At 40.5% G+C, this 26590-nt stretch overlaps 1 protein-coding gene across 1 annotated transcript in view; it reads left to right on the top strand.

The window, feature by feature from the left end:
• The window catches only part of FBN2 (fibrillin 2), a 254203-nt gene that overhangs the window by 214659 nt on the left and 12954 nt on the right, over positions 1–26590 (top strand). The window contains exons 49-61 of the mRNA XM_073344871.1: positions 6614–6739; positions 8043–8195; positions 9125–9190; positions 9532–9657; positions 9790–9909; positions 11169–11291; positions 11879–12010; positions 14410–14535; positions 19529–19735; positions 21427–21552; positions 22202–22324; positions 24247–24363; positions 25047–25175. Coding sequence (XP_073200972.1) covers positions 6614–6739; positions 8043–8195; positions 9125–9190; positions 9532–9657; positions 9790–9909; positions 11169–11291; positions 11879–12010; positions 14410–14535; positions 19529–19735; positions 21427–21552; positions 22202–22324; positions 24247–24363; positions 25047–25175 — 1674 coding nt within the window. The remainder of the gene's footprint in view (positions 1–6613; positions 6740–8042; positions 8196–9124; positions 9191–9531; positions 9658–9789; positions 9910–11168; positions 11292–11878; positions 12011–14409; positions 14536–19528; positions 19736–21426; positions 21553–22201; positions 22325–24246; positions 24364–25046; positions 25176–26590) is intronic.

Here is a 26590-nt window from a genome sequence, read left to right as displayed (position 1 = left end):
TTAGAAGGTCCTCCTCCTTACCTGATGAAGTGTCTATGGCCCCAACTCAACACTCCCTATGGGGCAGTATGCATTCCTCCCCCAGGACTAGGTCATCTATTAATGAGGTTTTACAATCACCACCCTGTACTGTATGGCAGAGTCCTGCTACCATCATGCCTAGTTGCAAGAGAGCAAACAAAAATATTATGTACTGGCCAAGAGACTAGAATGTATTTTCGCCCATCCCACCCCCAACTCCTTGGTAACGGATGCTGTCAACCAGATCAGCCAATAAGCTTATTCCAAATGGACTCCCTAGGATAAAGAGCTTAAGAGTCTGGACCAGGGGCGGACAAACTTTTTGGCCTGAGGGCCTCATCGGGTTTCCAAAATTGTATGGAGGGCTGGTTAGGGGAGATTGTATCTCCCCAGCCAGCCAGGCATGGCCCGGCTCCCCCGGAACTCCTGCCCCATCCATCACCCCCTGACCACTCCTGGAGCCTCCACCCCTGACTGCCCTCTGCTGCCCCATCCAACCCCCCCCCTCATTCCTGACTGCCCCCCCCGGGACCTCTGCCCCATCCAACCTCCCTGCCCTCTGACCGCCCCAACCCCTATCCTCCCCGACCTGACCACATCCCCGAACTCCCCTGCCCTCTATCCAACCTCCCCTGCTGCGCTGCCTGGAGCACCGGTGGCTGGTGGTGCTACAGTCACGCTGCTCAGAGCACCGGGTCAGGCCACGGCTCTGCAACTGCGCTGTCTGGCTGCCCAGAGTGTTGCGCTGGCAGCGCACTGAGGCTGCGGGGGAGGGGCTGGGGTCTAGCCTCCCAGGCCAGGAGCTCAGGGGCTGGATAGGAGGGTCCCATGGGCCAGATGTGGTCCGCGGGCCGTAGTTTGCTCACCTCTGGTCTGGACCATCTGGGCCAAAAGAGGTATTCATTGGCTGCTCTCCAGTTTAGGGTTGTGAATCATCAGGCCTCAATGGCAAAATATGATTCTACAGACTATGCTAAATTTACATATTTTAGTGACTACCTGTCACAAGATCAAACAGAGCAGTTTCAAGCTCTCATCTTGGAAGGCCAGATGATTGTGAAGACTTCCCTTCAAACCTCCCTCAACGCAGCTGAAACAGCCTCACATTTGATGGCAACTGGCATCATCATGTGATGAGCCTCTTGGCTACAATCCTCCAACTTCCCCAGGGAGGTTCAGAATACAGTGGAGGACCTCCCTTTTGAAGGGTCTAAGCTCTTCAGTAGTGACACCAACAGTTCACACCACTCCTTGAAGGATTCCAGGATGACTCTGTGATCCCTTCGGATCTATATGCCTACAATAAAAAGATGATTTAGCAAATCGTAGCTTGCTCAATGTTCTCAACCTTTTAAATACCAGACCTCTACAAGATATGCAGAATTCTTACAGACGTAAGAAGAAGGGGCCCTCTTCAACGGTGACCTCCCAGTCTGCACCTTCCATCAAATGGCCATTTTGATAGCATGGTCAAGGGTCATGAACCACCCCCTTTTCTGGATCTCATGTTGCATAAAACCACTCTCCATCTGCTCTTTGTGGACGATCTCCCCTCTACCTGCCTGGGAACTCATCACATCAGAAGCTGGATCCTAGAGGTGGTTTCCACAGGATATTTCATTCATTTCCATTCCATCCCCCCTGCCCATTTCCCTACCTCTTCAGGGACACTTCTCACATGGGTCTCCTAAATCAGGAGATTCAATCTCTACTTTTGGGAGTGACTGAGCCATTTCCCCCCAAAATTTGTCAGAAGAGGGTTCTGCTCCAGGTACTTCCCAGTTCCCAAAAGGAGAGGAGGGTGGAGGTTGATACTAGACCTCATAACTATGTATATCTTTTTATCTTTTTGCAGCCTTTCAAGATATTGACCCTAGCAACATTAATTCCATCCTTAATTCCACATTGTCCTCAACCTTTAGGCTGCACACTTTAATGTAGCTAAGCACCCATCTCATGGTTCGTTGTTGGTACAGAGCATTACCAGTACTGTGCCTTCGCCTTTGGCCTTTCAGCTGCTCTGAGGACCTTTATAAAGGTCCTCTCTGTCATTGCAACTCAACTGCAAGGGGACGGGGGAAATAACCATCTTTCTGTATCTGGGCAACTGAATCCTCCTTGAGGTCCAGTCAGAAACAAACATGGCCCTAGTCTTATTTTACATTCTGGGCCTTTGTCTAAGCCTGGAAATGTCTACCCTAACACTGGTACAGCACACAGACTTCACTGAAGCCACTCTGGACTTAGCCACCAGAGCATACTTACCTGCAAAAAGGTCTACCACGGCGGCCATGCTTATCTCCACTCTACAGCAGAGCCCAAATCCAAAGCAAGGGCTTGCCTGCAGCTCTTAGACCACGTCAGCCTGCATGTTTGTGATGCTCCATGCAAGACCTCACCTTCAGTGCTTTCAGACCTGGCTCTGAATGGTTTACATCCCCGTCAGTCTTTTCAAGTGAGTGACCATACCTCCAAGAGTTCTCTACTCTCAGTTGGTCCTCTCAGAATTTGTGAGGGAGTTCCATTTTTGCGTTCGTCCCCATCAAGGGTCGTCATCACTACGGATGCCTCTCTACTGCATTGGGATTCCAGGCTCCACAGCCCACAGCAAACTGACTCCTCAAGAAGCTTGTCTCCACATCCATGTTCTAGAATTCAGGGCAGTTCTCTATAAGTGCCAGTTTTTCCTCCACAACATTGAGGGCCGCTCAGTCAAGGTAATACTGGACAACAGAGCAGCAATGTACTATATAAATCACTGGGGGAGAGGGGGGGAGCAAGATCCTAATACTTATGTGCAGAATCACTAAGACTGTGGAACTGGAGCGTATCCCACTGCGTCGCTAGCTCAGTGGTCTACCTTCCATGCCTGCAAAATGTATCAGATTCCCTGAGCAGGCACTTTCACCAAGCGCAGTTCCTGGAGCTGCTTCTTTCTCTGCAAGTGTCATTTTGCTTTCCTCTCCCAGGAGGTCTCCTGATACAGGACTTGAGCACCATAATGCACCCCAATCTGTCATATCTGCACCCTAGAGCTGTGGTTCTCAGGCATAGAACTGGGCCGCTATCCCAAAGTGCAGTCTGTACTCCTGAGTAGTAGATAACCAGTCATGAGAAAAACCTACCTGCAAAAGAGGAGGCACTTTCAAGTCCGTTGTAAGCATGAAATGGGGGGTGGGGGAGTCAATTTATGAGTATGCCAAGGTGCCAATTATATTTTTAAACCTGAAGTCTAACGAATTAGGTTTGCCACTATATAATCAAATCCAGTAGGATAACCCCTTTTTATTGGGTCCAGGGAGCGTTAGTTTACTAGATCAACTTTTAACTCAAACAGTATTTCTCAAATCAGGACTTGCTTATTCTTAACCAACCAACAATTTATTAATTCACCCAGAACCACAAAAATATGTAATCAACCGTTCACCACTCAGATATAGACACAACCAATTGTATATACCACACACACAGTACAGACCTGCAAGAAATTATTACACATAAGAGTTGAGGCTCAGAAGTTATATTAAAGAACCATGCAAATTACCAACATTTCTTATTACATTTACTTATCAACAATTCTCAATTATTTAGTACCTAACACATCACATATCCAAGGGTAGATTTGTCTTTAAGGCACTTTGAAGAGTGTGGTTACTTCTGTTTGACTACATTAGTCCAAAAGGGACACGTTTTGAATATTAAAAATGATTGCTTAAAACAATTCTTTTCAATCTCTCTTAGGTCAATTTTCTTGGATTTATAAAGGAGTTAAAATCTAAAATATGTTTACTTGAATTCTCACTAGAGAGTGTAGACTCGGCAAGATAACCTACAGTTATTTATATTAACAAACAGAAGGGGAAATACATTCAGTCTTTGAAATGAAATCTCACCACTTCTTCTTATCCTCTTAACCCTGGGATGGGGGAAGAGTCCTTTCCACACAGCTGGTCTGGGCATCTGTCACATTTAGGATTGTACAGTTTCTTGTGTTAGGTTCTGTCAGTTCTTTTAAGCATATGGTGAGCTCAGTTTTATATACCCTAGTTTCAGGGTTTGTTGGAGGGGGACACCCTCTTATTCCTACTGGATACTTGCCACGTTAGTGGTTAGGTTTTATGCAGTGTAGTTGTAGCCATGTCAGTCCTAGGATATTAGAGAGACAAGGTGGGTGAGGTAATACCTTTTATAACAAGTAATACCAGCTCATGTGTGTTACCTGCTTGTAGAATGACTTATCCACTTCCTCTTCCTGATTTGGTGGTCTAGACCCCCACCAGGATATCGCTACTGTTCTTTTTCCTTGTTATTCTCACCCAGAGACTCTAGTTAGGTCTGTCACTCACTTTCCCTTGGACCTCCAGGCAAGTGTATACGTTCTTGATGTACAGTGCATCACTTCTTCCTTTTTTTCCATACCTGTCCTTTCAGAACAAGCTGTATCCTCAATGCTGATACTCCAATCATGGGAGTTGCCCCACCAAGTCTCTGTGATGCCAATTCAGTCATAATTTTCTTCATGTACCATGACTTCCAGTTCATCCTGCTTGTTTCCCATATTCCTTGACTTTCTATACAGACATCAAAGATATTTTGCAGATTGCCTTGTTGCTTTTCTTTTTTGCCTTTTTAATGCAGTTGCGATTTCTAGACCCTTCTCCAGAAGTTAGCTCCTTCCCCTTGTCTTTGTTACTTGAGCCTAGATGTGCGTTTCCTGGATTTTTGTCACCATATCCCATAGGACCTAGTTTAAAGCTCTCCTTATCAGGTTAGCCAGACGACGTCCAAACATGCTCTTCTCAGTACTCGATAGATGGAGCCCAGCCCAGCATAGTAATCCTCTTTCCTGGAACATCAGCTCATTGTCAGAGAAGCAAATGCCGTCACACTGACACCACCTGCATTGCCACGTATTTACTTCCACAATTCGATGGTCCTTGCCTAGACCTTTTCCTTCAACAGGGAGGATGGACGAAAACACAACTTGTTCCCCAAACTCTTTCATCCTTCTTTCCAGAGCCATGTAGTCTGCAGTGATCCACTTATGGTCATTCTTGGCAGTATTGTTGGTGCCCATGTGGATAAGTAGGAAGGGGTAGTGGTCCGAGGGCTTGATGAGTTTTGGGAGACTCTCAGTCACATCCTGAATTCTAACTCCAGGCAAGCAGCACGCTTGTCGGGATTCCTGGTCTGGATGGCAGATGGATGATTCTGTCTCCCTTAGGAGAGAGTCCCCAACCACCACAACCCTTCTCCTCCTCTTGGGAGTGGTGGTCGTGGAACCCCCATCCTTAGGACAATGCATCCCATGCCTTCCAGTCAACGGGGGTCTTCTTCTGATCCCTTCCCTCAGGTGATCCTATCAAGGCATTCTCAGCAGTAGTACCTGTGCAGAGAGCCTGAAAGTTGCTTACCTTTATCCGTGTTGAGGGTATATTGGTTCTCCCCTTTTTCTTCTTTTCGAGGAACATGCTCCCAATTTTCTTCCTTGTTCTTCAGTCCCCCCCATGCTGCCTTCTCCAATTCTTTGGCATGCTGTGCCCGCAATACCAAATCCTGACTTCTCTCTAAGAAGTCTTCATTTTCTTAGATGCAATGCAGGGTTATTACATAGGTCTCTAGTCCTCTAACCTTTTTCTTCCAGTATGGAGACCAGCTTGCACTTTGTACAGACAAAGTCACTTCTATCGTCCAGGAGAACATGGCACATCCTATGCAGGTTTCAACAGCCAACCTCACTATCTATATTTCCTGCCTTGTAATGTATCAAGAGCCTCTTCAGATGTATTTATTGCTCCCAGAAGCTTGAAAGGCAAAATCCTGTGTGGGCTCTCCCCCCAGGCAAACTCTCTCCATTTGCTTCTCCTCTGTTCATATCTTACTTAATAATTAGAACTTAAAAAGTATTTGTAGTAGAGTAAAAATTCCTTTATTTTTCTTTGTTTAACTTATAACATGTTTAAATCCCACATGTTTAAACACACCTAGTTGTGTTTTTTTTTTAAAGTGATTGAAAGTGAAGGGTTTAAAAGAAACATTTGTATATACTACAAATCAATAGTGGCTGCAGAAAACATTCATAAATATTAATGTGTGCATGTGCCATGGGGACTCCATTCTTTCTGAAGTCGGGCAAGAACATTTAGAATGCAGTTGCACATTTAGACTCACTCAGAACTTGGGGAAAAAACACCTTTTTAAAACTCTTCTTTGTTTCATGTTTCCAAAGAATCTTTTTCCTTGTCCTAAAATATCTGCCCCCATTGTGGTTTGAAAACATTTAACGTTTATAGTATCAATAAGACGTGCCCAAAGTGACGTCTGATGGCACAGGAAGGATACAGATTCAGAAGACAAAAAGCAGACCCTGTTAGAACTGTACGGGATAATGAAAACCAATAAACAAGTGGAAAATTTCACATTTCAATCACTATTTTAAAAAGGAAAGAAGGGGGAGCTTTAATGTGTCTGTTTTGCTGCTTGAACAGAGTACTGAGTGTGGCTGAAGTCAAATCTTTTCAGATATCAAAGAAATACACAAAATTGATGCCAGGTGGGCTAATGATGAATCTTTTCTCCTATTATTTTGCAGATATTGATGAGTGCAATGAAGACCCCAACATCTGTCTCTTTGGCTCCTGCACTAATACTCCAGGAGGCTTTCAATGCATCTGTCCCATAGGCTTTGTGCTGTCTGACAATGGACGAAGGTGTTTTGGTAAGATGCAGGGTTAAAGCATGTTATCACTGACCGCAATAGTTAACAGAAACTTTGCAAGAAGAGTGGGGACTCTTTAGTAACCTCGCACTGGTCGTCAGGATTGTTGCCATGTCATGCTCTTATTACAAGTTTATTATGTTAAAACTAAATTGATTAGGTCCTCCCAGTAAAATAAATGTTTGTCACATGGTGCACCATGCTCTACGGAAGACAATAAATCTCTCTTACCTTCTGGTACAACTTAGCAATACAACCAACAGTCACTGTGCCCTTTAATCCTTTTTATAAAACTAAAGAACTCATTGGTTCTTTTAAGGGTGGATTCCCTGCCCAGATGGGCTCCCTTTGTGGTTATAAATAGCATGGGAGGCACAGTGTCTAAGCTTCTACACTGGCTTCTACACCTTTCTCCCCACAGCCCCTAGCATTGGGATGCCATTCACCTCTGCCAAGATGGTGTACTGTCCTGCTGGAACCAGCACTGGGCCAGGGTCTAGAGCAGACAATCATGATTAGCACCATGCTCTGCTGCATCCAGCAAATGCTAGGCCAACAGGAAACTTGCCTTCAAATTTTGCAAGAAATCCTTTTCTTTGTGTACTCCAAAAATACTACTTTACTTGAAGGAAAACTACATTTGAGTCTGGAGCTCAGTTCCTTGTTCCCCAGGCTGAGGAGCTGTAAAGGCAGAAGTGGAGGTATTTTTTGCCTGTGTAATGATGGTTCCTGCTGTCCTGCAGAGGGTGAATAATGTGCAAGAAAGTCTTAGACCTGGTATACACTAAAATGTTAGGTTGACCCAGCAATGTTGCTCAGGGATGTGACAAATCCACATCTCTGAAGGGCGTAGTGAAGCCAACCTAACCCCAGTATAGACAGTGCTAGGTCTACGGAAGAATTCTTCCATTGACCCTAGCTACTGCCTCTCGAGGAAGTAGATTACCTACGACGATGGGAAAATCCCTCCCCTCAGTGTAGGTGGTATCTACACGGACGTGCTACAGCGGCACAGCCGCAGCACTACGGTGGCACCGCTGTAGTATTTCAAGTATAGACAAGCCCTTAGTCCTCACTTCAACACTGAATGCAGCAGACAGCAGTTGTGGATAAAAGGGTTGGTATCCTGTTGTCTGGGTGGGAGATGTATTCTCTAAAATAATGGTGAAAACTCAGGCCTAGAATTATCACTTTCATTTTCTGATACTTCCTTCTCTAATCAGGCAGGAGTCTGTCATATAGAATGTGTGGGTTTTTTACATACCTAGCTTATTACTGTTGCTTTTTTTGTTTGTTTTTCTAGATACCCGGCAGAGCTTCTGTTTTACTAACTTTGAAAATGGGAAGTGCTCTGTCCCAAAGGCTTTCAACACCACCAAGGCAAAATGTTGCTGCAGTAAGATGCCAGGAGAGGGATGGGGTGACCCTTGTGAGCTCTGCCCCAAGGAAGAAGAAGGTATATATCATGGTTTATAATACGTCTAGGAAAAGACTGAAATGTAAAGTCAAAATAGTGCCTCTGCACAGCTGTAAATTAGCTTCCAGCAGTAGTTCTTGTTGCTTTGGGACAGGGGGAAAGGCAAAATGTGGGTTAGTGCCCAGAAACACAAAAGCTGTCACTGCATTTGGTTTGTTACCCTACTGTTTGGTTTACAGTAAACAAACTGAGGGAGAAGCGTTAAATGATTATGTGCTAAGATAGGGTTACCATACGTCCGTATTTTCCCAGACACGTCCAGCTTTTTGGTTCTTAAATCACCATCTGTGAGGAATTTTTAAATATCTAAAAACGTCCGGGATTTTGCATTATTATTTTTCCCCAAAGAAGAGTTGATCATTCAAGAAAGAAAGTGAATGTTGATCACTCAAGAGAGTGCCCGCTTTTCCCCCCTAGCTCCCAGTGCTTGCGCCGCGAAACAGCTGTTTTGTCTAGCGGGGTAAGGAGGAATGTGGCGCGCTCAGCGGAAGAGGCGGGGCCGGGGATTTGGGAGAGGGGGTGGAGATTTTGGGAAAGGGGTTGGAATGAGAGCGGGGAAGGGGTGGAGTTGGGGCAGGGCCAGGGATGGTGGGACACGAGCAAAATTTCCCCCCTGCATGCAGTGTCCTCTTTTTTGAATGTTCAAATATGGTAACCTTAGCTAAGAAAGCTGCTCTGTAGACTATGACACAATTACTCAGGCTTAATACTAGTAAAGGATGTTGCAGTTGAAACTAGCAAGAAGGGAAAAATGCAACTCAATAACAGGGAAAATATATGGTAAGAATATCTATCCAAAGCACACTCTTTTTCATTGGTGTTAATTAAATTTAGCTGCCTTAATGGTTTTGATTACTTTCATCTATTTAGCATGTTTGTTTATAATTGTTTAAAATGTTCCTATACAGTTGCTTTCCAGGATTTGTGTCCCTACGGCCATGGAACCATCCCTGGGATTGATGATACACGGGAAGGTATTGCTTTGTTTCTGACACTGCTTAGAAAATCTTTAATTCCCAGTTAAGTGAGGCGCTATTGGGTAATGCTGTTTTGTTCTTTCTGGTAAAGCTTTTTTTTATTTTGTGTTTTTTTGTTTTGTTTTCAAGGGTGAAAGAAGTTTTGGAGCACTGAGCAAACTTACAAGATATATTCTATTTTTGAAACTGCATAGTTATATTTTGGCCCAAGACATATAGAACAAGATGCTTACTTTTTGGTCATTTCCTGCTTTTCATTAGAAATGTAATATTTAATATAAAAATAGTCGAGTTCGACAGCTGAAAGATAATAGTTTACATAGTTTTCTATTTTTCAGATGTCAATGAATGTCTTGAGAGCCCAGGCATTTGTTCAAATGGTCATTGTATCAACACTGATGGATCGTTCCGCTGTGAGTGCCCAATGGGATACAACTTAGATTACACTGGAGTGCACTGTGTAGGTAAGTACTGATTCTACATTACGCAGACTGTACATTGGCAAGGATAGCAATGCTTAAAGTTCATAAACTTAAAATACCACTTAGCCTGTGTCCCAGTTCTCTGAAGTTTGTGTTTTATTTATTTCATCCTAGATACTGATGAATGTTTGATTGGCAATCCATGTGGAAATGGCACATGCACTAATGTGATTGGTAGTTTTGAATGTAACTGTCATGAAGGGTTTGAGCCAGGCCCAATGATGAATTGTGAAGGTAAATCATGATTTCCTCCGTTTTACCTCCTCTTTTTCTCTTATATTTAAAGTATTTTATTTTCCATCCAGCGTTTGCACTATCATAATGTGTGTATTGGGTTTTTATTACAAAGTCAAAGTTATAAGTTAAAAGGAATGTCTCCTCTTGAAATATGCCAATGAAAAATAAAGTCTAGGGTTCTGAAATGAGCTGTGTAAAAGAAAATGTTGCAAAAATAGCACTTTTCATGACCTAGCTAGTGTGGTGCAGTGTAACTCTGCTAACATTCCTTTTGAAGGAAAAGTTTTCTCCTCACCCAGCTCTAGAGAAATATGTTACCTGATAGAAGTGTTTCTAAGAATAACTGAACCTCTTAAATTTCCTCATCAATAGATTGTAACGGCCATTAACGTGGCATGTGAGTGCAGATAAGTGTGTTCATTTTATTAGTCAAATACGCTGCTTCTTAGTTTTTCCCAAATTTTAGGGTGTGGCCTGCAGAGATGGAGGGAGAGAAGGGACATAGATAGGCTACTCAACTGTTCTCCAGAGTCTCAGCTTTAATTTGAAAATAAGGGTCTAGCTGTTATAGTCGCAAAGAAAACCTTGGAAATGTGACCAGAGTGTAATTGGTTCAAAAGTGTTCGCCTGAGTTTGCAGAGAACCTGACACGATAGCTTTGGAGTGTGACTTGCCCCATTTATTTCAATGGGTATTAAGTCAAATGCCACTAATAATACTTTACTTGTCAACATTAACTATTTCATTGCTCAACAAAACATGTAAGAAAGCAGAGAGAGAGGATCATATTATGAAGATCTATACATTTTGGATAGGCCTTTAACAACACATGGTGGGTCTGAAGGAGGGCATGATTAGTTTACTTTCCTGAATAGGGACTCAGCTTTCAGAAGCTTTGGAAATGCTGGCTTATCACATCCTTGAAAAGACTGTCTATTGTAAATAGTTCCATATAGTAAAATCCCAGCCAAAAACAAAACAAACCAAAATACAAAAACACCTACAACTCTAACCTTAAAGGTGGCTTTAGAAGTGTATATGTTAAAAAATGCAATATATATGAGGATACCCTGGATACATTTATTTTTTGTTTATGCTGCCTCAGAAATACACAAAAAAATTCCCAGAATGAAGCATTGATTTCTAACACTTTTTAGATGGTAACACAGAAAATACGGGTATAAAGAAAGTTCCAGTGGTGCTATTACAATTAAGCTGGAACATAGCATTCAGTCTCCCTTTTCCTTACTATTCAGACATAAACGAGTGTGCTCAGAACCCTTTGCTGTGTGCTTTTCGGTGTATCAACACTTACGGTTTCTATGAATGCACCTGTCCGGTTGGCTATGAACTGAGAGAAGACCAAAAGATGTGCAAAGGTAATTAACTTTAAAAAAAGTTTTAGAAAGTAATGGCTATTGAAATGTAATTTTTCCCAATACCTGTTACCCAGTAATAGACAAAGTACGGTCAAAAGTTTTTCTTCAGTGCATCCTGTATCCAGCCTTTTTAATAAAATGTTGCAGCAGGACCTACCATATGATGCACCAAATTGATACACTCAGCATTGTGTCCAAGACAGAATATCACCTGGTGGGCCCTTGTTGTCTCCACTTGTCACAATAACTTAGATCAAGATGGAGCATTTCATGCTGGAAGATGTCCTCTCTGTAACAGTGTTAAAGATGAAGGTAGCTGGTATTTGCTTGATTATATGCAAATTACAAGGGATCTCAGGGGCTTTTGATTAATTGCAGTGCTCACATGCCTCTCCCCACCCCCCAACCCTCCCAAGTAGCCTGTCACCTCGTTTACTCTTAATAAAAACAGTTTGGGGTTAAGAAGAAAAATAAAAATAATATTTTCTGAACAACAAATACTAGTTGTCTTCTACAGTTGAACCTATGAGAAAGCATTCAGACTAGGTCTTTATTTGAAATACAACATATACTACATTTTTTTTCAGACCTGGATGAATGTGTTGAAGGTCTCCATGACTGTGAATCAAGAGGCATGATGTGCAAAAACTTGATTGGCACCTTCATGTGTATCTGCCCTCCTGGAATGACCCGTAGACCTGATGGAGAAGGCTGCATGGGTAAGGCTTGGGAAGGGAACACTTCACATATTGCTCCAATATTAAAATGAAAAGTTTATAATATACAAGTACATTTGGAAAATAACTAGTCGGAGCATACTATGGTTAGGTGTCAGAATTATATATTTCTTCGGAAAGTAATTGAGATAACCAGAGTCATATTTCTCTCAAGCAGTCCAAGCGTGGAAATTTTTAAATACAAAGAGATACAGAAAATTTACTCTGTGTTGTACTGCTTGACACTGGAGTATTGGTATAAAGTTGTTACTCTGACTTTGAGACAACTCCGGTTATCTTTTGGAAAAAGCCAACTCCTTAAGGGATATTATTATCCTTTTGTGACTTGGTTGTTTTCTGCATTGAAACACTAAAGGGGATAATTTTTTGCACAATTTTACCCATCCAAACCTCCTGCTAAAATTGTGAATTATTGAATTGTATGCTAACAGGGAGACCTCCAAAGTCATAAATGGCAGCTAGGTGCTAATTAATTACACTCTTTGCTACTTGACTGTGGTTTAGACGTAGTAATTAGAGGCACAACTACTCAGAACTGTATCCGTAATATTTTGTAGGCACAAAAACAGAAGTACGGATTGCATCTGTGCTCAGCTACATATACCCAAACATCTGTTCGTGAGGATGGAGACACAAGGCCTCTTGAACCTTCCACTTGACAAGTCTATCCTAACCCTGTTCCATCCAGTCTTTCCTTATTTTAGGGCTTGATTCTCTAATCTTTACAGTGAGTAATTCTTACACTAGAAGTCCCAGTGATCTCGGGACTACTTACCATAAATAAGAGTTGCTGAATTTGGCCCTTAAGACTATTTTTGTTTCTTTTTTTGTGTGGCCCACCTTTGCTTTCAGTGTATAGGGTTGTAAGAATTAAGTCTTAAAATTGCTCTGACTACCCATGAAAGCGTTTAATTAGTCAGCCAAAAAGCATCTCTTTTAATAGTTCTCTAAATAGGAATAATAAAAGTAGAATTATTGTAGGTAAATAAGAAATTATATATTTGCAAAAATCTATATTAATAGTAGAGAAATTATATTTTATGTAGGTTTCAGAGTAACAGCCGTGTTAGTCTGTATTCGCAAAAAGAAAAGGAGTACTTGTGGCACCTTAGAGACTAACCAATTTATTTGAGCATAAGCTTTCGATGAAGTGAGCTGAGCTCACGAAAGCTTATGCTCAAATAAATTGGTTAGTCTCTAAGGTGCCACAAGTACTCCTTTTCTTTATATTTTATGTATCCAGCTTTTTCAGAGTTAAGGGGTAACAATCTAGAGCAAAATACAAACATTTTGTTCCAGCCATCAGCAGCAAAGAATTCATAGAAATTAAAAACCACCCACAATTCAGAATAATTCTCTTATCTTAAGATGAATAGGCAAACAGCTTCCCTTGACCATTACTGTAATTTGTTTAGAGGGAAAATAGATAGCCAAGTGCTGCTGTGTCTGGAATCAGAATTTTTCCCTTGTAATACTGCAAATCCATTGACATTCTGAAGCTTTCTGTGTTGACAAATACTGGAATTTATCTCCAAGTTTAAAAAAAATAGTAATTTTTTAGTTCTCTTAAACATCCATCCTGGTAAAATCTCTCCTTACAGAATTCCTCTTATTTTATTGTGCATTCAAGGAAAACAGTCTTCTTGAATCATAAAGCATCAGTCTATTTGCTAGTAAGAAATCAAGAATTGTGCCTTTATGAGAGAGAAGGCTGTTGGATTCAAACCTACCTCTGTTTTGCCCTGAGCAGCCAAACCTTCCAGTGTTCTTTTAAGCACCTATGGAAATTATGGTATCAATTTGTTTTTTGCAAGCTAATATGGGAAAAGGAAGGAGCAGACACTTTGGGATTATAAACCCTATTTTAGGAAAGGCGCCTAAGCACATGCTTAGGTGCCCTTCCTGAACCGGCACATTTTATAGAATCGTGGTCATGTGACATACTCTTTAACTATTAACTTTCTGTTTCCTAATGGCTCTCACTATTTTATTTTGAATGACTCTCTTCATTAGTGTATTAAATTTCATTGTAATGCTAATTGCTAGACAGAGTTGTAGTGCAGTTGGCTTATGCCATGGTTCATTGAAAACTTACTATATTTGGTAGAAAATTGACAAGGTTTATCTTTCTAAGTTGCTATATTTTTCCATACCTCCTTCAAAGCACATAGTGTGCTGAGTTCTCAACAGAAGAGTGAACATCAGCTTTTGGAGGCTTACTCAGCTTTTCTTTTGGCCATACAAATGTATTAGTTACCAAAATGTTTGAATTTTTTTTGCCTGCTGATTAAATAACTCTGACAAACAGGTTTTTAGTCTGTCAATTCAGATAAGTTTTAAATCACATTTATTGTGTGTATATGTGTGATATTTTTGTAAAGATGAAAATGAATGCCGTACCAAGCCAGGTATCTGTGAAAATGGTCGCTGTGTGAACATTATTGGAAGCTACAGGTGTGAATGTAATGAAGGATTCCAGTCAAGCCCATCAGGCACTGAGTGCCTTGGTAAGTTGATTTCCTTGGCATACATTTCCCATTACATGAAAAAGTATAAACTCAGTGCAATAAAATGGAGGTGGAATATTTAAATAAAAAAATAAAAGCACTGCTTGCTAAGATTTCTACCAATAATGCAGACCCTGAGTACTTCACACATCTCTTGGCTGTGTGTATAACAGATTAAATAATGATCCTTGATCTGTTTTTCAGGATTAAGATAAATTGAGTTTTCAAAGAGAAAACAATGATTTATTTTATTTCTGGAAAAAATTATAATTAACAGTCAGGAAAAATGACATCAAATGGTGGTTTCATGCCAAAGGAAAATAGTTTAGCATCAGCCTTGCTTACCCTATATGCAATGTTAAGTAATAAATCTCACATTAAGAGCAAAATATTTCTAATTATTCCATTTATGAGCCAGATACTGCTGCTACAGAATTTGAATGTTAGATCTGTTCTACTGTACAGTTTTGTGTAAAAGATATATGTACAAGCCATTACTTTTCAATAACTATTTTGATCAGTTTTTTCCTCATTCACTGTTTTGCTAAATGGAGATTATTATAGTATGAACATTTAAAGTAAGGACAGGAAATGTTACTGGCAAAATTCTATATGTCATAGGCTCTAATTTCAGTCTGTAAATGAACATTTTAAATAAATTCTAAACAATTAAAAGGGAGGTGATGCAAACTTGAAGGATCTTATGCCTGCTTGGAAACAATAAGAAAGTTTTAGGATAGTCTAATAACCTAAAGAGGAAGGCAAATGAATGCAGACACTGATAACGGGGGAGAGGGGCAGGAATGGTTGATGAAGCTATTATTGCATGCTGAAGAAAGGAGAGTGACTAAAGTTGTTGACTGTCAGGCAGGGGCTTAGTTTGTTAGATTCTAGTAACTTCTGGAAGACAGAAGGGCATCTGATAATATCTTGGATTTTTTCAGTCTTCATACTGTTGAATTCACAAAGGGGTTTCCCATGTTAACTAGTAAAAATGAAAGCTACCATTCAACAGAGCAAACAACTGGTTATTGTTTAATACTTTTGGTATTACCAGACATCAGTGTATGAATTTATCTGATTCAAAAGGCTTAATATTTTAAGAAGTGATACGGGAAAAAAAGCAATTGAATGAACTGAAGTAATGAAACCAGATAATTCCTCTAAAGCAAACTACAATGATTGTCAAGAATTGTTGAGATATAAGGATTTATGCTTCTCCCAAAAAATGCAGAAAATCAGTTTCTTCAAGAGTAAATGTGCCACTGAATGAAACTGGGTTTCATGATCCTGCTTGTGAAACATTTTCAAGGGAAATGTCTTCATCCAAATGTAGTTGCAGTGATAATTTAAGTCCCTGTTCTAAACCTACGAGCAGATCTTCAGCATCGATGCAACCACCATCAGCATCATGACTAGTTGGTTGAACAGGTGGACTGATATCCCTCCTTCCCCATCCTACACAGGATTCCAGGCTAGCTAAAGAGGGGAGTAAGACTAGGTGCTGCCACATCTGACTTTTAGGCACCCTGCTGCCTAATGGAATCTGCCGCTCTCACTTAGGCACCTAGGCTGTCTATACTGCACATGGGAAAAGTTAGAGCAGAGTCCCCCATTAACTAGCCAATATGATATGCTGATGAGAGGGATGTGGCCTAAGCCCTGCCCCTCAAAGAGAGTTAGATGCTTAAACAGGAGGTGCCTCCCTCCAATTGGGCATTTCAGCTGTAAACTCTCTCCTGGATTTAGGGCTGACCTGGCTTAGGTGCCTGAGGTAGAGGAGGGTATGTGATGGTGCTTTTAGTCAGTTATTGCCAGTGGGTAGGGCACTCACCAGAATGTAAGAGACCTAGATTCAAACTCCCGTTCTGCCTGGTGTGGAGAAGGGCTTGTGCCCCACCTCCTAGGAGAGTGCCCTTGCAATGGGATACTCTGGGATGGGTCTCTTCTCCATCTCTCCTGTTAGGGCACTCACCTGAGATGGGGGAAGACCTGGGTTCAAGTCCCTACTCCAGTGAATATTTAAGTATTTATTGGAACACCACCACCCTCCTCTCAGCATACCTACTGGATCGAGCCTTGAGGATTAGGCAGGCAGGGGAATGCCTAGTTTGTGACTCCCACTGGGGCTTAGGCGTGAATGAGGTGCTAGGCGTCAGGACTCAGGTGGCTTTGTGCATGCCCAGCAGCAGAAATGTAGGCACTTGAGGTGTCTGTCAGTGGAAACAATGTCTAGGGACTTAAGGAGCCTATAGGGCTAGATAGCAGCTGGGGGGGGGGGGGAGGATTAACGATCTAACTTTTGGATTTAGGCACCTAAAGTAGCAGTTAGGTGCCTAAACCTCTTTGTGGCACTAGCCCTCTGTCATTAAATTTGCATCCAACTACCATAAGTACTTGAAATTTGCATTGAGAATATGGAGACCTTTGCTCAACATATCAGATCAGTGATCTCTGTAGTTCATGACATCATCCGTATCAGGCTCCCCCATTTAACCTGGCATTAAAATGAAGGTGCTGGTAGCAGACTAGAAAAAAGAAGGCATCTGTGCATCTCTGCTTGGATGGCTAGGTGGTAAGAGCCAAGAAAAAACACCAGATGAGGGAAGCCCTTGCCAGGATATGCTTTCTACTAGAGCAGTGTTTCCCAAACTTGATTAGTGACCAAATGGAAAGAGGATGGCTCAGGCTATTAATCACAGTCTAACATCAATCCCAAGGAAATACACTGCTCTTTTGAATTAAATATATGAACAGATATTTTCAAAAATTTACATTTTGGGAGAGTGTTCTTGGTGCTGTTTCCATTCAGTGCTTTTAGGGTCACGGTATCACTGAATGCATTGTGCTGGGTATTTCTTTATAATTAAAGCCCAATACATTTGCTGATCAGATTGTGCAGTCTTGTGTCAGAGTTCAGTTTAGTTTAAGTATGAATCAAAGCTTTGTATGAACTCCAGGTCAGAATGTACTCAATGAGCTCTAGCTTTCAACATTTCTTGCACAATACACCTATTTAGTAGAGCAGTAGTTGACTTCAGTTATTTCTTAGTTAGAATATAGAAGAAAGTGAATCATATTGACATTATCAGCGTATGGCTCCACAGTAGGAAAATTCAGTCACAGGTATAAAGTTTTACTGATATTTAAATTAGTTAAGCATAAGCAGAATTAAAATTGATAGCCATAGGCTTTAATCAATGTAACTGCACTTGACTTTATTGCCTTCTGTACAGTTTTTTGGACTGACTGAAACCCAGTAAGATTTCAAGATAGCTAAATGTGGACTGTAATAAAATTATGTGGGGGAAAAAACAGTGCAATGATTGCTTGTCTTTAGTAAATTTAGTTAGATGACTATGGGTAAAAAATTTCAAAAGCACCTAAATGATTTAGGAGCCTAAATCCCATTGAAACCCACTAGCAGTTAGGCTCATAAGTTGTTTACGGGTTTCTGAAAAATTTTCTGTATAGCTACAATTATTAAAGCCAGTTTTCATAAAGTAATCAAAAAATCCTTTCTCCTTTAAACAATGGATGAATACGGGGCTATTAGGTAAAGGCTATAAAGTAATTCCCTAAAGGACTGAAGTAATATTCAATAAAATATATAAATACTTTACATTTCAAATTATACCCCACACTAAAATCTGCTGCTCAGCACAGACTTTATTCCATGACTCAGGTCCACCTTCTAGCTTCATGGTAGCTATGACACCACCACATGATGTATGCTGGGATATCACAATTAGTTACCTAATTTCCTTAATAAATATTCGTAGGTCCCTCTTTAAAACAGTGAAATTCAAAAGCTTTAAGTCAGGAACCTCTCTTACCTAACTAGATACACTGTGTTTACAGAAAATAATTCTCTTCCAAGCAAATTGGATCTTGTTAATCTCTCTAAAGTTGCTGTATTACAGGTTATATTTTTTAATGAAGAGACCATTTAATATCACTGTGTAATTATAGCTGGTGGTTCAAATTAAGGGGAACAATAAAGGCATATCTAAAAAAACCCTAACTTATGCAGGGAAGTGTAAGTTATAGTTCTTTGTACCTGCTGATTCTATTCCTCAGTAGATTTGCACAGACGATGATCAGGCAATTTGCTGTCACCTGTCCTCCCTCACAGTAACTAACAGAACAAATGTAAGATTGAGTAGTGCCCCACCAGCAGAAACCGTTCATCTGAATCAGTTTAGCCCTGTGTCTTTCGGGGTTCCCCAGCAGAGAACAAGTTAAAATGTGTTCTGTTCCTAAACGTCCCTCGTGGTGGATTTTCTTACACTGCTTAGGGGTATGATGGAGATACTATGCTTCCACAAGCCAGTGCAAACCAGGAATGCATATGATCCATGGTGTATCACTTTTAGTAAAATACACCTGATTTTTACTATGAAAGGAAATATTTTGCCAGTGAAAGAGCTACTTTCAGAGAACAGCCTGCAATAAGGAAATCCATTCCATTTTAACTAACAAATCAATCAGATGACACTGGTCCTATTACTAGTGTCAGTATCGTCTGTGTAAAAAATTATGCTAATTGGGGGGATATTTAGCATGCTAAGACCATGTTTACACTTAAGTTTGCCAGTTTATTTTATCATTCACACAAGTAAGCTGCTCTGCCAGGTTCACTGGGGGATGCTCCAGGATGTATTATTGTGAGACATTACTGATACCAGGTCTCATGTAACCACTGACTCACTTGGGGAAGCCCTAGCAACCCTTTAAGAGCAGTAGATTGTCAAAATATTTTTAGGGTAAGGTAAGATAAACCATATTAATATGCTAAAATGCTCCCCAAAAACTGGTTGCTATCAGAGTCACTCAGCACATAAATCTGGGCTCATTGCAGTTTTCTTTTCTAGTTCACTTTTAAACGCATTCATATGCAACAATAATGGACCATAATAGTATCAGTGAGACTTCCTGTTTAATACACATCCAGCTCACATTCTTTCTTGACCCCTCCACTCTCTCCTTTCAGATAACCGCCAAGGATTCTGCTTTGCTGAAGTTTTACAGACAATGTGCCAGATGGCTTCCAGTAGCCGTAACCTTGTCACCAAGTCAGAGTGCTGCTGTGATGGAGGGCGAGGCTGGGGTAACCAGTGTGAGCTTTGTCCACTGCCAGGAATCACCCAATATAAGAAACTGTGTCCACATGGACCAGGATATACAACAGATGGAAGAGGTAATTGTGGGAAGAGGTAGAGGAGAGGAAATAGACAAAGATAACACAGAAAGTAACATGCTTTCTTAAATCTCTGAGATATTTAGCTGAAGTTACCAGCATTTCTGAAGTTTACTGCAAAATTGCTCAGCTTCGTGTTTTCTACACATTCAATAATAATTTATTTCATATGCTTTTCAATGGGCAGCACCTACAAATCCTTACCTAGTACCTGCTGTGGGAATATTCACATAAGCAAGGATTTGCAGAATTGAGTCCTAAAGCAGGAGACGACGACTAATAAACTGAAAGGCTAAAAGTTGTCGAGAACAGGGGTGGGCAAAATACGTCCCGCGGCCCAGATCTGGCCCGTCTAACATTTCTGTCCGGCCTTCTCTGCCCCTTGCGATCTCGAGTCCGGACCGCTAAAAGTCCCACGGCACAGCGGGGCGCTCAGGCAGGCTGCCTGCCTGCTGTGGCCCCACACTGGTCCCGGAAGCGGCAGGCTGCTGCTAGCATGTCTTTGTGTGCCCCTTGCGGGGAGGAGGAGACGGCTCCATGTGCTGCTCCCAGCACCATCCTCACGGCTCCAATGGGAGCTGCAGAGGTGGTGCTTGCGGGCGCAAACAGCATACGGAGACCCGCTCCCCCACTGCAAGGGGCGCACAGAGACGTGCCAGCAGCAGCCTGCCGCTGCCGGGAGCGCCCCACTGTGCCGCTGGCTGGGAGCTGCCTGTGGTAAGTGCCTCCTGGCCAGAGCCTGCACCTCGCAGCCCCTTCCCCCACCACAACCCCCCGTCCCAGATCAGAACCCCCTCCTACACCAAACTCCCTCCCAGAGTCCACACCCCTCACCGTCTCCTGCACTCTGCACCCACCTGGAGCTCCTCCTGCACCCATACTCCCTCCCAGACCCCGCACCTACTCCATTAATATAGTAGAAATGTGCGGCCCATGACGACTTACCAAAATTCGTGGAGCGGCCCCCCTACGAAAATTATTGCCCACCCCAGTCTAGAAGCTGTTACATGCTGCAAAAGGTATACACATGAGCCAAAAGGCATCAACAACTGAAACCTGCAGCTACACAATAGTTTCATTGTACGATCTACATATTTCTTCAAAGAAAGCATAAACGTGTTTTTAATTCTTACGATTGATTTGACTTTCTTTTAACATAATCTAAAGAAAATTCACTTCTATTAAATATAGACATTGTGTAAATTAAGTTTGCAGAACTGGAGCTTGGTTTCTCAGTACATTAGCAAGAGAATTAGGTTGGACCAAGTTACAGAGTTCAGATCCAGAGGTAGAACAGAATTTAACAAAAATATGAAGGGTGATTGGATTGGGCCCATCTCTAATGACAAAGTAAGGAAATAGGAGTTTGTAGTAGAAGCATGTTGGTGGAAAAGTAGGTAGAATATTAGGGTAAAAAAAAGAATCTGTATACACCCAGTACTGTTTCAATGTCCTGTAATTCCATCAGGGTCAGCAAGCTGGAGTTTATCACTGAGAACAAGATCATTTTATCACCTCTCAAAAAAGGCAAATGAGAGAATTTTAAAACAAAAGGGGAGGGTAATGAGCTTGGTTTTAAAAATTAGATGTTTCTAGATTGAATTAGACTACAGATGCTACATTCATATGTGATACTAATGAGCTTCTGCTTAATCATATTTTAAAAGGTGACGTGTATATTTCTTCTCCAGATATTGATGAATGTAAGGTCATGCCAAACCTGTGTAGAAATGGCCAATGCATCAACACAATGGGTTCCTTTAGATGCTTTTGTAAAGTTGGCTACACCACTGAAATAAGTGGGACATCCTGTGTGGGTAAGGTTATCACTGTAATGTTTAGTATTTTTGCTAATCCAACAGATTTTTTTTAAAATGAAATGTTTATTTTCTTAGTGAAATTCCCAGGTAAATTCTTTAAAGCCTCAGAATACAAAAATTCTCTCTTCCTCTCTTCACAAAATATATTTTAGTCTTCACACTTAGTTTTAGGGAGCCTTGAGACCTGATTTAACATATTACAGTTCTGCTAACCTAGTGATATTTCAGCAACAACCTGAATGAGATACCACTGAACTGGCCACTAACCAGACAAATCATGGTTTGGGGAATAAGCTTTTGGCACGTAGAGGCTAATAATTAATTGCTCGAAAGGACATGTCAGGAAGTTACCATTAATTAAGACTAAAGGGACCACAGAGTGGCCCTGAGTGAAAGGCTTTGTCTTTAGAAATTAGTTTCACTGTTCTAGCTGATCCTCAAAGCAAATGCACTATTGCTTCAGTTATCCACCCTCTCAGGTTACTTCAATGGTAGCTTGCATCTGTAAAGAAGAGGACAATTAGGAAGCAAGGAAAGAATTATAAAAATAATTTGGAAAAATTAAGAGATTTATTTGTGCAGCTGTTCAGTAGCATCCTTGTAAGTAAATGAATATTTTTTACTAATTACTGATTCTCCTACTTAGATCTTGATGAATGCTCCCAGTCTCCAAAGCCATGCAACTTTATCTGCAAGAACTCAGAAGGAAGCTACCAGTGCTCATGTCCCCGTGGCTACATCCTGCAAGAGGATGGAAAGACATGTAAAGGTGAAAAAAGTTGTCAGTTACATCTAGATTCGTTATTTTATGGGATGGCTACTTTATAAATACTAGGACTGTCAAGCAATTAAAAAAATTAATCATAATTAATCACACTGTTAAACAATAATAGAATACCATTTAATTAAATATTTTTGGATGTTTTCTACATTTTCAAATATAACACAGAATACAAAGTGTACAGTGCTCACTTTATAATTATTTTTGATTACAAGCATTTGCACTGTAAAAAAACAAGAAATAGTATTACGTGAATTAAAAAATACAAGTAATGTAGTGCGAAGGAGTACCTGTGGCACCTTAGAGACTAACAAATTTACTTGAGCATAAGCTTTTGTGAGCTACACCATTCCAGGGGACATGCATCCATGCTGATGACAGGTCAGGCTCCATAACTATCCAAAGCAGTGCGGACTGACGTATGTTCATTTTCATTATCTGAGTCAGATGCGACCAGCAAAAGGTTGATTTTCTGGTTAGTGTTCTAATTTCGTGTTCTGTAGTTTCTGCATCAGAGTGTTGCTTTTTTAAGGCTTCTGAAAGCATGCTCCACACCTCATCCCTCTCAGATTTTGGAAGCCACTTCAGATTCTTAAACCTTGGGTCAAGTGCTGTAGCTATCTTTAGAAATCTCACATTGGTACCTTCTTTGCATTTTGTCAAAGTGTTTTTAAAATAAATAACATGTGCTGGGTCATCATCCAAGGCTGCTATAACATGAAATATATGGCTGAATGTGGGTAAAACAGAGCAGGGAACATACAATTCTCCCCCGAGGAGTTTAGTCACAAATTTAATAAACACATTTTTTTAATGAGTGTCATCAGCATGGAAGCATGAAAAGGCATATGAATGTTTAGCATATCTGGCACATAAAGACCTTACAATGCCAGCTACCAAACTGCCATGCAAATGCCTGTTCTCACTTTCTGGTGATACTGTAAATCAAAAGAGGGCAGCATTATTGCCTGTAAATGTAAACAAACTTGATTGGCTGAACAAGAAGTAGGACTGAATGGACACTTGGGCACTGAAGTTTTACATTGTTTTGTTTTTGAGTGCAGTTATTATGGAACAAAAAAGATCTACAATTGTAAATTGCACTACAGTACTTGTATGAGGTGAATTGAAAAATACTATTTCTTTTGTTTATCATTTTTACAGTGCAAATATTTATAATAAAAATAATACACACTTTGATTTCAATTACAACACAGAATACAATATATATGAAAATGTAGAAAAACATCCAAAATATTTAATAAATTTCAATTGGTAGTCTATTGTTTAACAGTGTGATTAAAACTGCAATTAAGTTTTTTAATCATGATTAATTTTTTTGAGTTAATCACATGAGTTAACTGCAATTAATTAACAGCCCTAATAAATACCCTCAACTCCATGAGGTGATATAACAGCTGCAGCTCCCAGGGAAATCTCTGGTCCAAAGTCAGTGGTGATACAGAAGGTGGTATATGTTGCATGTCAAGTATAAGTCGTGTACAACTTTTATACCAAGTTGAATGCCAAATTAATGGATTTGAAAAAAACGGTAGAATGACTCAGGAAAAGCCTTGCACTAATTCCAACTGCAGGAGGAAGCTAATGCTAATTTACCTGAGGTGCATGATGATCAGAAAATGAGTGGCTAACAGGCCTGATTTGCCACTTCATTACACTAGTTCTACATGTGTAACTTTTTGTTAACAGAGTAGAGAATCAGGGACAACACTATTTAACTTGCTCCAGCATGTACTTCCCTGATGAATATGGATTTATGCTTCAAGTGATAAAGAAATTAATATTAAGTTAAAAAGGAAGTACTTTCACATGATGATCTTGTTTAAAGAGAACAAACATGGTTACATCTTTTTCACTGAGTCTTACTAAGAGAAATCTGCTACTTTCAGATCTTGATGAATGTCAGACCAAACAACATAACTGCCAGTTCCTCTGTGTCAACACTCTTGGGGGCTTCACTTGTAAATGTCCACCGGGCTTCACTCAACATCACACTGCTTGTATTGGTAAGAACACGTTAACACTAAGTTTCTGTACATTTCTCTTTGTTATAAAAACAAGGGCAATATTTAATATGAGCCTATTTATTTTGTACCACAGATTTATTAATATACAGACTATTTTATTTCTCAGTCGTTCAAAAAGGCAGATAATTATGAAAAGCAAAAATATCTGAAGCTCATCTACAATAAGCATTTTTGTAGTGACTATTTGTAGGTAGTTACTGTATATTAATTCTAAATGTACCCACATGAAGACAGAGGTAAAATATTAAAATCTGACTTAATCAAAAACAGATTAAAGAATTTTTTCTTTCCCTTGATAGCTACAGATGTCTTTAAAAACTTTAGCATATATATCTTACCAACTAAAGCCATCCTCATGTGTAGTGTACACAGTTGGGTCAAATGTTTAGAAGACCCTCCTTTTTCCTCACCCAATCTGTACCTGTATTTTGCACCAGAGACTGAATCACAGTACAAGCACAAATATTTGAGTATTTATGGCTCTAAGTCTGCAAATTAAGTAATTAGACTGGCAAGTTTAGTAGGTGCAAACTACACCTACAAAAAGGTATGAATATTTACCCTGTATGTGTAACCTCTTAACCCCATCCCTTATGTACTTTCTTTCTCCTCCTTTATCTGTATAAATATTTTTTGTTAAAAATCACTGCATTTTTTTCTAGATAACAATGAGTGTGGTTCACAGCCATCACTTTGTGGATCAAAAGGAATCTGTCAAAACACTCCTGGAAGTTTTAGCTGTGAGTGTCAGAGAGGCTTCTCTCTGGATTCTACTGGATTAAACTGTGAAGGTAAATTCTGAAGGCCATACATTCTCTGCTAAGGCAGAAATCTGCAGTTCGTTCTTATATGAGTAGTCCTACTGAAGTCAAATGGAGTATTTGCGTGAGTTGCAACATCAGACACTTAGCCTTAGAGCAGACAAGGAAAAAAAACCAGGAATGTAGTTCAGAAGATTTGTATCGACAATTTACTTACCCTACTGGTTTGTTGTGCACACTCACAGTTCAATTTGCCAGTAGTAGCATAAGCAGAATCCTGAGTACTCTGCCGCAGAACAACTACTAAACTTCTCAGCTGCAGCCCCCACATTCCATTGCAACAGTAATGTATGCTCTCTCCATAAAATACCCTTCATTCCTGCCCCCACACCTCTAAACACACCCAGTTTAGCTCATCATTGAAAATACTCAAAAGACACATATAACAATTATTTCTGAAGCTAAGGTTTAAAGTTTTGCTCTCCTGGCAGCCCAGCTTTACTCCCTTAGTCTCAGCTCTCATGTTATCCAGGCAGCCCATCTTAGAACCAGCTTCCCAGCCTCTCCTCCCATGTGCACCAAGGAAGTAGTGAGCAATTTATCTTCTCAGTTACTATGCATTTTTTTCAGGCAGCCTAACTGCTTGCCTACACTCCTGGGAGCAAGCTGGACTCCAGTTCTGGCTCCATGGAGCAGTGAAAATATTTAACAGAAAAATTTTGGTTTCAATCAATTTCGCAGCTCAACAAATGTTCAGTTTGGAAATTGTCAAAACACCACATTTTGACATTTTTAAATGGAAAAATTTCTGTTTCAAATTAGAGTAATTTTTGTAAATGGTTTAAATTCAAACAAAGTTTCAGTTGACCCAAACCAACATTTTTTCCAATTTTCTCTTCCCCAAAATATGATATTTCAACTTGCCATCCCCATTCCAAATGGAAAACAATTTCCTGACAAGCTCTAACCGAAAACCAGTTCCTTTGTAGGAAAATTAGAGCATAGGTGGCAGCTGCAGCCAGATCTCAACAGTGCAGCAAACCGAGAGTATTGGTGCCTGATGGCAGCAAAGTGAAAAGTTCCACGGCAGAAATGCTGAATTCTCTGGTATCTTGGAAACATGCCAAATTCCATGGCTATTATTTTAGGCTCTCTCCAGGCTCAGGCAGGTGACACTGCATCAGTAAATTTTAAAAAAGTGAACAGATTATAATCTTCACAACCGTAAGCACTAGAAACATTCTATTTTATATGAAAGTTGGGATTTTGAAGCAGTTTTCCACAGGAATCTTGGAATATGCATGGCCCAGGGGTAGGGTTTTAGCTTGAAATGTGTGACAATAAAATAAAGCAACTTTTTAGAATATGATAAAAAGTGTTTTCCCAGCCACTGTTTATAAATGGCTGGAATAGGAAGAGTCAGACATAAACATGTTAAGGTGTTC

Source organism: Lepidochelys kempii, chromosome 5 (genome assembly GCF_965140265.1).
Source record: "Lepidochelys kempii isolate rLepKem1 chromosome 5, rLepKem1.hap2, whole genome shotgun sequence".
Lineage (NCBI taxonomy): Eukaryota > Metazoa > Chordata > Testudines > Cheloniidae > Lepidochelys > Lepidochelys kempii.
The sequence above is the reverse complement of the archived record's forward strand: the minus strand, read 5'-3'. Positions and strand labels throughout refer to the sequence as shown.